This window comes from Ptychodera flava, chromosome 1 (genome assembly GCF_041260155.1).
Source record: "Ptychodera flava strain L36383 chromosome 1, AS_Pfla_20210202, whole genome shotgun sequence".
Taxonomy (NCBI): Eukaryota; Metazoa; Hemichordata; class Enteropneusta; family Ptychoderidae; genus Ptychodera; species Ptychodera flava.
Window position 1 is genome coordinate 35,901,028 of NC_091928.1, and position 13,996 is coordinate 35,915,023.

The 13,996-nt window shown below is 37.2% G+C and overlaps 1 protein-coding gene across 11 annotated transcripts in view; it reads left to right on the top strand.

The window, feature by feature from the left end:
- LOC139136172 (oxysterol-binding protein-related protein 8-like) overlaps positions 1-13,996 on the top strand; it is a 121,235-nt gene that overhangs the window by 31,953 nt on the left and 75,286 nt on the right. For 4 of the 11 annotated variants that reach the window (XM_070703931.1, XM_070703965.1, XM_070703952.1 and 1 more), the window contains exon 2: positions 2,935-2,971. The exons of the other annotated variants lie outside the window; for them this stretch is intronic. In XM_070703931.1, the coding sequence (XP_070560032.1) occupies positions 2,935-2,971 (37 nt within the window). The remainder of the gene's footprint in view (positions 1-2,934; positions 2,972-13,996) is intronic. 11 annotated transcript variants of the gene reach the window in all.

Sequence of the window (13,996 nt, forward strand, 5' to 3'; positions counted from 1 at the left end):
GTATTGAAGGTATGTTGAAACTGGCAATTTTTTTTATTTTTGGGGCAATTTTTGCCTTTTTTGGTCAAAAAATTTTTCTCCAAAAACTTCTGATCTGGTAGCTTTGATATCTAGTGTACAGGTTCCTAGGGTTTATGTTGATTAGATATATTTAAAATTAGGATGAATCTGCAATTTGTATTTTGGGGGGCAATTTTTCTCATTTTTTGTCAAAAAATTTGTTTCTCAAAATTTACCAGTCTGATTGCTTTGATATTTAGTAAACTGGTCCTTAGGGTTTTAACTTTTTGTTAATAAGATATATTGAAATTAAGTTGAAATCCGGAATTTTGAATTTTTGGACAACTTTGCGAAACTTTCAGTTTTACTGGGATATCTTTCATTTTGTATTTTTAAGATTTTTTTGGTAATTTTATACCTACTGGAACTAAGAGTATATAATGTGGTGATTTAGTAAGCATTTGTATAGTAAACTGTATTTGGTGTTGAAATGCGGTAAAAAAATTCTGGCAGATTTTGAAAAAATTCCAAACAAATGCCAATTAAAAAATTCAGCCAGAGAAGGTTTGACAAAAAGAAAAGGTGAGAGAGTGGGGAAAAAGAATGTACAATGGATCGGATAAAAAAGATAATGTACCTCATCGATCTTCAGACACCGTCCCTTATCAAATGGTCCATCCCGATGTATTTTTGTGCACAATTAACCATGCAGTGTATTTTAGTTTAAGATGTCAAGTTAGGTAAGGATTTGAAAGGAATAGTCAAGTTCACCACAGTTTAACTTTATCTCTTGTGTCATCATCCTTGTGTAATTGGTTTGTAAGTTGTTCCAGATGTGGATGTACCAGCTGTTCTGGAAGAAAACAATGTTTATTTTTTCCTGTAGGGTTTCTGAGTTGATGATTGTATGTTGAAATTTCTCCATGTATCTGGTGTATGGGCAAAGTGTAAACATTGGTTGCATCTCATGTATTTCAGTCTATGTCAAAGATTGTAAATGAAAATCAAGAACAGTTTACTGTGTGCTTGTAAAAGATAACATAATTGTCAATACATGAACTGCCTTGCATATTGATTGTCTTAAAAATTATCACAGAAGTAGAAAAGGAAAAGAAACTAATCAAATTGCTGTAACATATTCACCCTCAGTGCCTGTATAGGCCTATACTTAACTATTTTATCATTACATTCAGCTGTTTGTTATATCTTTATCACTCTCCATGGGCCAAGGCACAATTGGGGCCAATGTCATCACTCTGTGCCAGTCTGTGTATGTCAGTCTGTCTGTATGTATGTCCATGTTTCATACAATTGTTGACTTGTTTTGATAACTCTATTTTCTGCAGTATATCCATTGTCCTATTTCATAACATACCGGTATTTACAATGATTTGTTTATTCCATGATGATTTAATTTTTGATCAGACATCTTTCCATGGTACTTTGAGTGACAATGATCAACAACTCTTCCTGAAAATCTTTGCTCCCCATTTCACATCCTATTGCTGTGTGTTTTTAACTGTAGCTGTTACAGGTGTTAAAGTGATTACATGTATATGTTATGTCTTATATGTATTGTACTTGTGTTTGTACATTTATGTCAATTAATCTAACCACTATGTACGCACACACACTTTAAAGTGATGTTTAACATAGCAGTGTCATTTCTCATGGCCTTACAACTGAGTTTAAACATCTGGCAACAAATCACCCCTCTCACTGTACAATTTTGCTCTCATTTGTCGTCATCACTGATCTCCTTTGTAACATACACATGTACCATATCAGAAGTACCATACATGTGCCACAATGACTGTTTATTTCAAAATCCACTCCTGAAAACACACAAGAGAAAGTGGGCCCTGTTCAGATTCCTTTCTGTAGTTTTCAAAAAACTTTACATATATACTTGACAATTCAATATTTACAGATTTCAAGAAACCAAACACTTGACTTGCACCTACCATAGGTGTACCTGTCAAGCACAATGCTACACATAAGTCACCAATTTATTCATGAATGAAAAAGTCCAAATATTTCAGAAATTTTTGGGTTTTATCAAAATGTAGGTGTAGCATTAGAAAAGTTGAAAGCATTTATAATATATTGTTGCCATGTGGAAGATTTCAGTTGTGAAGATAAAATTAATGTGCGGTCTCCTCTTTTTGTTTTGCTCTCTGCTATCACTTTTATAGACTTTCCCGCTTTGTATATGGGTCACAATACAAATTTTGATGTTGGCGTTTTACTTTCTGCCTGCTGTCCCTAGACTCATAATCCTGCAAACTTCCAATCTCAGCTCTCTGCCATAGCTTTATCAAGTGGACGCATATCAATAAATATGATATGAGTGTAATGGTATGTCTTTCCTCCAGTAATGTAGGCTGACCTTTCACCCTACTAACATGGCCATGGCTATAAATAACACTATTGTGGTCTGCTATTGTTATTTAATAACCAGATCCATACATGCATGGTCACTGACCGACATGATGTATCATATATGTGCTAAAAACTTGAAAAAAAATTGACAACTGTCATGCATAGGCCTCTGCTTGTTTAAACACCAATCAAGCATTAACCACAGCTGTGCCTCTAAAGCTTTCAACAATTGAGTGACACAGCTGTTTGCCTGCAGGGATAAAAAAACGAAAGGACACTCATCATTACATAAAATGCTTTCAGTAATCCATCATCAAGCAATAACTGCTACTGACATTTGCATATATTCATATTTTCTCCCCACTTTGGCTGCCTCCCTGGATGCGTTGTCGCTGCCGTCCTGTGTATATGTTCCCGGTGCCATCTTTACAAATCCATTCATCACCTTATTATTACCAATACACCTGTATATTATATACACACACGATCCACCTACCTGGGCTGTCATTTGTGGTCGCATGCCATCATCCCACGTTCCATAACTAAACACAGAGCGGGAGATACAGTGGTTTCCACATCCTGTCTCCAGGTCAGTTCATTATTTGTTTTTTTTTCTGTTCCGTAATATTTTGTCTCTTTTTGTTTGTTTGCAAATATTGTTATTTGTTTGCAACATATCTGTGGCGTGATAAAGCATTGTTAATCTGTTATATGTGATATAATTCAGAGAAAGGTTTTGTTTGCCTTTTGTCTTATGTACTCTATGTGTTTTGTGTTGTGTTGTGTTGTGTTGCACTGTTTGTATTGTGTTCTGCACTGGCTTGTTTGTGCATTGAAGCAATTTATGTGCTGTTCACCTTTAAAGTTGCATACCCACGCAATCAATCGCACTGAATTTCTATTTGCAGGGACTTTTCTGATGGTCTTCCAAGGCCAGGGAAAGTCAAAGAATTTTTCCTTGGAATTTATCTACTGCCTTTACGTCAAGGCCATTAGTTGTAACTTTCATGGACTGTATTTTTCGTTGTTTTTATCCTGTTTGTGGAGAACATCTTGTTATTCTCTCAAACTTATATAGAAAGGCATTGTGTTCAACTTGCCAACACAGCATGTATGTGTCTAGCTGTGAAAATGCAGCAGTGCTGTGGTGTATGGATTGCACTTGGGTCAAAGGTCATTGCTACAGAACCGCTGTCAGCCAACCCATAGGCTGCTTTGGTAGTTTACTACAACTATGGCTCACAGCGGTTCTATGGCAATGACCTTTGACCCAAGCAAATTTGATACACAACAGCACTGCTAGTATATGTGTAATACCCAGTATTAATGATGAAAAGCAAATTGCACTCCAGACAAAAATTCATTTGTCAACAACGACATTACATGTCGTACACTTTATGTAATATTTGCAAGGCTATCGATTTTCATTTCAGAATATTATCAGCCCGGGTCATTTCCAAAATTGGCGACGCTATACCATAATATTTTCCCCTATCATTAGCCAATCAGTGTCCAGCGCGCCATCAGTAAAAATTGTATTTCCTGGCAACCTCCACATGCGTCCTTGGTTACGTACGCCATACCACTGTGTCGAACTCTCGCGCCGTAGTCTGTCATAATGTTGAACAGTTGTGTGGCCATTCTGTCAAAACACATTTACAAAATCGCGTACCATTTTTTCTGGCTTAGACAACCAAACCCTATATATCGCTGTGATTCCTGGACTGAAGTCCTGCGAAATATAAATCGTGTACCTACACAGATCGTTCAGAAAACCCCATTTGTATCGGAGATGGCAGCGATCACAAATTCTACCGTATATTGAACAGTTGTGTGTCTACTCTGTCAACACATTTTCAAAATGGCGTACCATTTTTAGTCTGCATAGGACAACTACAAAACAGGTATCATTTTAAAGCTCTGACATCGCTCTTCCTTCTTGCAAAACGCCATACGCGTACCTACACAAATAACCTTTATAACAGTATTTCTAATAGAGATGACGAACATCTAGAAAATGATTCTCCGTACTTGAGCGAAATCGATAAACTGGGGATAGAAATGAATCGTCAATATTTTGAATATTTGTTCACTAATCGGACTCCTTGTTGGACATGACCTTCTGCAGAACACGTGGATTATGTTGACTGTCGAAATTCGTCGAAATTCACAAGACAGAGGCTTAATAAGGGGCCAAAAACTGCTGATCACACTTGATGGGTAATTTGTGACCCAGCGTGACCTGTACTTTGTTAATGATGTAATCTGGTCGATGATTGGCTAAAAGCAGGAATACATTATCATAATGAGTCACCAATTTTGGAAATGACCCGGACTGATTATAGGAGTAAGTTTTCCTTTCTTCTTACTTATTTTCTAGAACAAAAAGAATGAAAATTTTGTCAGGAGCTACAGCTATTTTCCTGTCAAAGGACCAGTCGCTGTAACTTTTGAAGATTTTTTGTAATTTATAATGTTATAGTGTTTAATATTGACCAAAGTTTCTAGTTTTATTCCCAGAAGCCTATTGTTAATGTTATACGGTATACAGTGCATTATAGGTACCATACTTTGTGATTTTGAATCCGATTGAGAATTTTACACTAATTGTCAAACTGAACATGTACAGTACTGTTATTTTTGACAAATGTAAACAATAACAACAGTGCATTTAACCTGTATAGACTATATACCGGTGTAAGGGTTTAGGCCTGAGAGAGTTAACCCTGCCTAAAACCCTATAGGGGTTGCTCTGGTATGTTCGCAGAAAAAGTGATTGTTCGAAAATTGTATGATGATATCACAAAATCAGCCACGCCTTAGAATGCAATTTTCTTCATCAGTCTAATAACTGACCCATGTCTTCATGGTCTCAAACATATGTAGTCATTATTTTTTTGAAAAATGTTTAATGTTTTTCTTCCTGTAGTACATTCATTCAGTCGCTGGACATTCTGCCTCATAAAATAATTTAGGAAATTTTTGATCGGGTTTAAAAAAATAAACAAAAATTATACATGCTTTGTTTGTGTCTATCTAAGTGAATGCAATTTTATTCTTTCTGTGGCCTAATTAATTGCTTTGTGTTTGCCATTCATGATGCTCTCATTTTCGCTTCACTGCACTTTATTACCACACTCAGTGCAGTGCACTTTTAAGATAACTTGTCTGCATATTCTGTGTTTCACATCCTATCATGTTTGTGGGGCACTGTCGATTCTGATAAATATTATACTTTGTGTTTGTAACATTTGATAGCATGAAAAGCTGGGCATTTGAAGTCAGTGGCCCAGTGTGAGAGAGAAGTAACTAAAATTATCAACATTTGAAAGGACTCAGGGGGACAGAAATTCGGGCTTTCAAATTTTATCAATTCTTTTCTGACCTACGGTATCACTTGTGGGGGTTCATTTTAAAGCTCTTGATAAAAGAAAAGTTTTCACCGTCTTAGTTTTTCAAAAATTTACAATTTCATTTTTCCCCCGCAGAGTTAACACAGGGATGGTGGCCATTTTGATTTCAAATATTGGGAAATCCTTGGTAATTTGTTTCTCCAGTATCAAATCTTGCACGGTGGCCCCCGATTTTTATCACAACTGGAAGTTGTGATATAGAGGTGGTTTCAACCGATGTTTGATGTCGTCCATTTCCGTAAACGATAAAAAGTCAAAAACTGCTGAACGGACTGCATTGATATTTGATACCGATACATAGACTGGTTCCAAGGTTCCAATTCGGAAAAATGGAGCCAAACAGAGCGCCGGTTAGATAGTTTTGGGAAATTTCTAACCCCCCTTTTTATCTAATTGATTTTAGGGGTCTTTCATATATGTAGTTTTGGAATGTACACCAATCCTGCATTGTGGACTATTTAATGAGTTGTTGAACAGAAATGAGGTTTTGATGAATGTTAGAAATATGCAGGATGGCTGATTCGAAGTATAAGAGATTTCTATGCTCTTTTGGGCATCAAAAGCATTAAAAAAAAACATATTTCATAGTTTAGATTCTCACTTTTGAGATGACCCTAGGCATTTGTTAAGTAAACATCCTTGAGTCAATATGCAGACTTTGACATTCCAGAGATTAAGTATCCACAACCTCACATGTTACAGTCTTTCACTACAATGGTATGGCCCAAACCCATTGTTATCAATGGTGAGTGTGGACCTGTCTACAGGAAATTGGGTGAACAGGTTAGACAATGACGTTACAAGTTGTAGGTTAGTTATCAAGGTAGCACCAGCATAGAGTCCTGAGTATCTGTCCATGTGTTCTCACAGCAAATTACAGGGAAAAAAATTATTTGAGAAGTTTCTCTCCTTTAAATAGAAGTATATTACAATTTAAACTTGTCATGGATAGATTGCTCTCAAATGATCTGAAACACAGTTATTGCCCAGTTATAGCAACAAATCTATAGCAAGATTTATGTAAAGTTCATGAACTTACACAAGGTATTAGACAAAAGATGACCATGACTTTGCTACATGTACTTTTCAACATTTATTTCAATCAGATTTCCCCAGCTTAGTGTATAATTTTGTAATCTTAATTACTGTCAACTTAGCTTTACTAACTTATTCATACCTCATTATTCTTACACTACTGTTATACCTTATAACCACAAAATTTCAAGAGATGCATATATGATTGTCACTTAACAAACAATTTACAAATATGTCTTCTGCTTTTTCTCCATATACATATACATGTCTCTTTTCTCATGAAAATGAGCTTAAAATCGCAATGTGAAAAATAGTCTGTCAGCTATATGTTGCTCATTGACTTCGTGGTCTGTCTAATTCACAGTGAGTGTGGTTGTGGATAAATACCGATAATACTAGGCGGTCATTATGTCCAAGCGCCATTGGCGGTATTTTTTAACATAATGACCATAGGTCATTACTGCTGAACAGACTGCATTGATATTTGGTAGAGATATTCAGACTTATTCCAAGGTTCCGATTCCGAAAAATGGAGCCAAACAGAGCAGCGGTTAGATAGTTTTGGGAAATTTCTAACCCCCTTTAACTAATTGATTTTAGGGGTCTTTCATATATGTAGTTTTGGAATGTACACCAATCCTGCATTGTGGACTATTTAATGAGTTGTGGAACAGAAATGAGGTTTTGATGAATGTTACAAATATGCAGGGTGGCTGATTCAAAGTATCAGAGATTTTCATGCGCTTTTGGTAATAAAATTGATAAAAAACAACATATTTAATGTTTTAGATTTCTCACATTTGTTATGACCCTTAACATTACAGACTTGATGACATAACTAGCTGCTGGACCTGTTTACTGGCGCATTGATTTAAAGACAAAGATCTTTTTATTTGTAATAAGGACGTGTGATTTCGTAAAACATAGTCTATTAGCCTGGAAATGTGATTTTTGCGAATATTGCTCACCCCACTGACAAACAGTGTGGTTTGAAAATGGCTGGACTTCGCTACTTCGGGACTTTGTTTTCTGTGTGGATTTACTGACAAACTCCAAACCCGCAGCACACCTACCCATTCAGTATTTCATGTACAGGTGTACCCAGAGATAGAGTAGTTTCACAATGTGCCAGTTGTGATCAAGTGCCATTGGCGCTATTTTTATTTTTGCTTTGGTAAGGGAATGGTTGAAAGTTTCGTTGAGGAAAGTTCGAGCAAAAGTTAAAGTCTTTCACTTTGGAGGTGCATACTACCTTAAGATAATTCTTTCCTAGAAACTTAAAGATTTAAACATTTGCTCAAACTTTCCACATGGTCGAAAGTTTCGTTGCGGAAAGCTTGAGCAAAAGTTAAAGTCTTTCACTTTCATGGTGCACATTACCTTAAGACACAGTCTGCTAAAAATATGAAAAAAGTCTATTTTGACCGATAAATGAGTTATTCCCCATTTGCTGTGAGTCATCAAAATACAGGATTGTTCATGTACATGTATGGTACTGCAGTTAAAGCAATCGTTCATCATTATTTGCCTGTTGGTCCCCAATTTTAACTCAATCTGATTTGCAGTCTGAAGGTACCGGTACATCAACCGGAATTATGAGTTTGCTGTGTGGCTGTAGGATTTATTAGGTTTTCAGAAAATTTTCTTGCATCTAGATAGACTGATATTTTTGGAACGTGCGAAGACAACATACATTTCATGGCTGACAAATTTACTGTGGTTTGTAATTTAAATACCTTATGTAGTAGTATGGATGTTATTTATGCTGTGAATCGTACTTGGTGTGCACCAATTTAAAAAAGACATTTTTTCAGTCGGAGTTAAAGGCCATATGTCAGGATAGTGTTTTTGGTCGAAAATTAATGTTTTATTTCCACAGAAGAATGCAGAACTGCTTTGAAATTAAAAATATCACGTTCCTATTCCTTGTTCCTTTGTTGATGCTGATGCCGGAATTAGGCTAATCAATCTGCTTATGGAATGTTCTCACACCATTCCAGATCTAGCAAATCGGAGCCTTTTTCCGGGAATAATGAATATTAGACACAGAATAGCCTTCACCCATGATAATCAATGGTTTATCCAGAAAGTTGCTAGGTGTTAACAGTGTTTGATATGCGGAGTCGTATAATTGATTGTGATTGACACACAGACTATGGTCCTTTTAATGAATTGCTAAGCGTGGCTTACATCTAGTAGTACAGGGATAATGCCTGTATTCGTGAGCTGTCATGTCCCCAGATTTAATCAGTAACGTGTGCTCTTACAATACATGCGAAATCGTGATGGACAATGGCTAGGCACGAAATACACCTATGTGAATGTTAAAATGTCACCGCAGCAGCAAAATAAATGTCAAACGGACGGTCTGTACTTTTTACGCTGGGTATAGTATCGTGCTGCGACTTTTGAACATTCATACCGAACAGTTTCCATGTTGGTTTAGGTATTTCCTGAGTACCACAGCTGAAAACCCATCAGTGGCAACGTACTTTCATCTCATTAAATACTGCTTTTGCTTTACTTTACGTGGGCAGAAAATCTTGGCTTCCGCTTTCGTTGCTTGCAGGGAGCTCCGTGGATAAAGCCTGACATATCGCAAGTTTTGCAAAATTTAAGGACGTTTGTGATTAAGCGGGGGCTTGATATTTCACAGTGTAAAATGGAAACTAATGATGCTATCTAGTTCTGTTTTCCCCAGGCAGATTGTATCTCAATAAAAATTATTGGATTTTGTTTGCTATGTGTGTGATATGGTATGATATATGTGCCAATGGTTTATTGTTTCGATGCCTGGTTTGATTTGTTTGAATTTTTAAAATCCGTCAATATGGAAGGTCATAAAAATTTTTGAAGGATATTAGAGTTTGAAATTTCATGAAAAAAAATTGATTTCTGGAATGAGAAACACACACAACAAGAATCAAAATCTCGCATCAAGAAGAGGATCAGAGTACATATTAGTGTATGCTTACGTCTGTGTTGCTGTGTTTTGGGTTGATATACGGTAATGTAAAAAACAATAGATTGAAACACTGTAAGCAGAGTTTGGGTTATTATTCCCAGAGGGCTGTGGTGTGTGCTTGCATTCATATGTGCAAAAATGGCTTATCATAATACCCTACACAGTGTTTTACAGTAGGTAGTGTCTGTATACACGAATGCAAAGAGTGGTCTGGCGATGTCAATATGATACAGAATAATGGATATATGTATTTACAATATGTTCACCATAGTTGAACAACCCCTGTCACATTTCAAGGCCAGCCATATTATGTTAATGTTACCTAATCTTGCATATCTTTCAATATTTATGATTCCGGTTGTTAATTATTGAGACAAATCCAAACTTTCTAAGCTATTTTTTTGCTTCAGTAGAGAGTGACATCATCATGATAGCCTTGTTGCCATGGTTACAAGGGAATGAAGTCCTTATGTGATATTTGACATTTTAAATTTTCAATGTGATGTATTTGAAGCTTTTGTACCGTATTTGATCCACACAGCATACTGAGGGTACTCACAATTACGTGGAAACACATGAAGGAAATAAAAAGTGGAATTGAGACCAGGTTTTCCACGTCTTAAAAATACACATGAGTGATTATCTCAAATCTATTGTAATTTCTCTTTTTTTTTCTTTTGATGACAGATTGTGTTGATCATTGAAATCGCTGAGAATACCAGTGTGTAAAAAGTTAGGCCATAGAATCAAGAACTTTAGTTTCTCATGCAAGTGTTGACTTAGACCAGCTGTGTAAGCATGTTTTTATCCATATTTGCTTGCAAAACATTGAAGATTGGGAACTGAGGACGCAATACTCATGGCAGAAAATTCAAATTATACACAGTGTACATGTAGTACTGTACTGGTAGCCACTTAACCCTTTGAGTGCTGTAATTTTTGCCACCAAAATTTTAGTGTAACATTTTACCAATTTTTATCACAACTGGAATTTTTCTGTATTTGCTTTGATAATTTTAGAGCAAATGGATATCACATTTAATTAACTACAATTTTTTTTCAAAATTTTGGCAAAAATCGGTAAAAATTTGACTGGGTATATTTTGGAAAGGCAACAAAAATTGACTTTGGTGCTCAAAGGGTTAACAGAAAAATTATCATCAGCTTGCTGCACGTCAGAATTACATGTACCGGTACCCTCAGGCTGGTAATCTTTTCTAATTTTATTAGTCACGGTGTCCGTGGGGACTTATAGGTTTGGTCATGTCCGGGTGCGTGCGTGCGTCCGTGCGTGCGTCCGTGCGTGCGTCCGTCCGTTCACGCAGATATCTCAGAGATGCAAAGAGCGATTTCATTCAAACTTGGTACAAGGATTACTTCATTTATCATACAGATGCACGCCAGGCGGCCATTTTATTACGATTTTTTCATGTAAAGAGCCATAACTCAGACATGTTTCAACCGATTTTATTCAAAGTTGGTACAAGGACATTGACCAATGTCATAGATATGTACATTGATTTTTTTTGTGATACGATCCAATATGGCCGCCAGGCGGCCATTTTATTACGATTTTTTCATGTAAAGAGCCATAACTCAGACATGTTTCAACCGATTTTATTCAAAGTTGGTACAAGGACATTGACCAATGTCATAGATGTGTACATTGATTTTTTTTGTGATACGATCCAATATGGCCGCCAGGCGGCCATTTTATTACGATTTTTTCATGTAAAGAGCCATAACTCAGACATGTTTCAACCGATTTTATTCAAAGTTGGTACAAGGACATTGACCAATGTCATAGATATGTACATTGATTTTTTTTGTGATACGATCCAATATGGCCGCCAGGCGGCCATTTTATTACGATTTTTTCATGTACAGAGCCATAACTCAGACATGTTTCGACCGATTTTATTCAAAGTTGGTACAAGGACATTGACCAATGTCATAGATAGGCACGTTGATTTTTTTGGTGATACAATCCAATATGGCCGCCAGGCGGCCATTTTATTACGATTTTTTCATGTAAGGAGCCATAACTCAGGCATATCTCAACCCATTTTATTCAAAGTTGGTACAAGGACATTGACCCATGTCATAATAATAATAATAATAATATTTATTTCTTTAAAGCGCACTACACATACGTCTCAGTGCGCTTTACACATTTAAAATTGATAAAACACCAGCAAAGCATGACAAACTAAAATGTTAAAACAATCAAAATAGGCTAAAAACATAAATGGTTAAAAATGATGAAAATTTCTGCAGAGTAAAAAACAGTCAAAATACAAAAAACATTATTAAAATTATACAGAGTAAGTAGCAGAAAACGTAAAATAAATCAAGCATCAGCGGTTCCGGTAAAATGGTGACTTTCCAAAACATTAGTAATAGTGCTTTGCAAAAAGGTGAGTCTTTAAAACGCGCTTAAAACAGTCAACGGAGCTGGCATTACGAATATCAGGAGGCAATGAGTTCCATAGAGAAGGTGCGCAGACAGAGAAAGCTCTCTGCCCATATGCCTTGTTGAACATTCCACGCGGTGGCACTAAGCGTAACGAATTACTCGATCTGAGATCTCTGGTAGGGGTGTATATCTCGATCAGATCCATGAGATAAAGTGGAGCAGCACGATGAACTATTTTAAAGGTCGTCAACAAGATTTTGAATTTAATTCTAGCTTCTACTGGCAGCCAGTGTAGATCAATGAAAACGGGTGTGATATTATCAAATTGTCGAGTACGCGAGACAAGGCGAGCTGCAGCATTCTGAAGTGATGAAGGCGTCCGAGCTGAAATTTCCCAACACATACAAAAGGCTGTTGCAGTAATCCAGCTGAGAAGTTACAAATGCATGGACCATCTTTTCTGTGGTGGGTCTGTCCAACAATTGACGGATCTTGCCAATTCTACGCAATGCATAAAATCCATTCTTACAGATGTGGCTGATATGGTCTGACATCGAGCCGTCATGGGTAAGTTTCACACCGAGATTGCGAACTGTAGCAGAAGGGGCAATATCAGACTCGCCAATCCTTAGACTTGAGAGTTTCACTGCATCAGATCTGAGACGAGACGAAAACTGAACAACCTCTGTCTTCTCATCATTCAGTATAAGCATATTGGATTTCATCCAGCAGCGGATTTCGTTGGCGCATACCTCGACAGAAACTCGAACTTCATCAGGTCTGCTACACACAACATAAATCTGTGTATCATCCGCATACATCATATGATTAAAACCATGCTGGACGATGATGTCTTCAAGTGGTGATGTGTAGAGAGTAAAAAGAATCGGACCCAGAACTGAGCCTTGAGGAACACCATACTTCATATGTGTACTAGCTGATTCTGCAGAGCCAACTTTGACGCACTGGTTGCGATGGTTGAGATAAGACTTGAACCACGATAGAGCTGTACCAGTGACACCAAACCGAAATTGAAGTCTATGAAGTAGTATCTCATGATCGACTGTGTCAAAAGCCGCCGACAAGTCCAGCATGATGAGGAGAACGTCATTTTTGTCGTTGAGAGCAAGCATGATGTCATTATGGACACGCAGGAGGGCAGTCTCTGTACTGTGATGAGCGCGATATGCGCTCTGGAACTTGGAAAACAGAGAGTGATCACTGAGGTAACTGCTCAACTGCGATGCAACAATGCGCTCAAGAACTTTAGATAAGAATGGTAGATTTGATATCGGTCGATAACTCTTCAGGATGTTTGGGTTGAGGTCAGGTTTTTTTAGCAGTGGTCGGATGACGGCAGATTTAAAGTGACTGGGCACACTTCCAGATGACAGCGATTCATTGAAGAGATGAGCCACGAATGGAGATAGAACACTGGCAAATTTCTTGATATAGTTCGCTGGCAGTACATCAAGATCACATGATTTCGGCGCTGCTCGTTGAATTAGGGTATTAACTTGGTCTGCAGACACATCACTGAAAGCTGGAAATGTATGGGATGGTAAAACGCAGTCACTGTCAACACTGACATTGGGTAAACTTTCGCGAAGTTTAGAGACTTTTGTGTTGAAGTAGTTCATGAATTCAGATGGAATTTCCTTCGATGGAATTTGCCAAGGTAGCTCTTTGGCGTGAATCGCCTTCGCATCAGTCAACTCAGCAATGATCTTGAACAGCCTCTTAGTATCTTACGCCTCTTCAATACGAGTCCTATGGTAGTCAGCC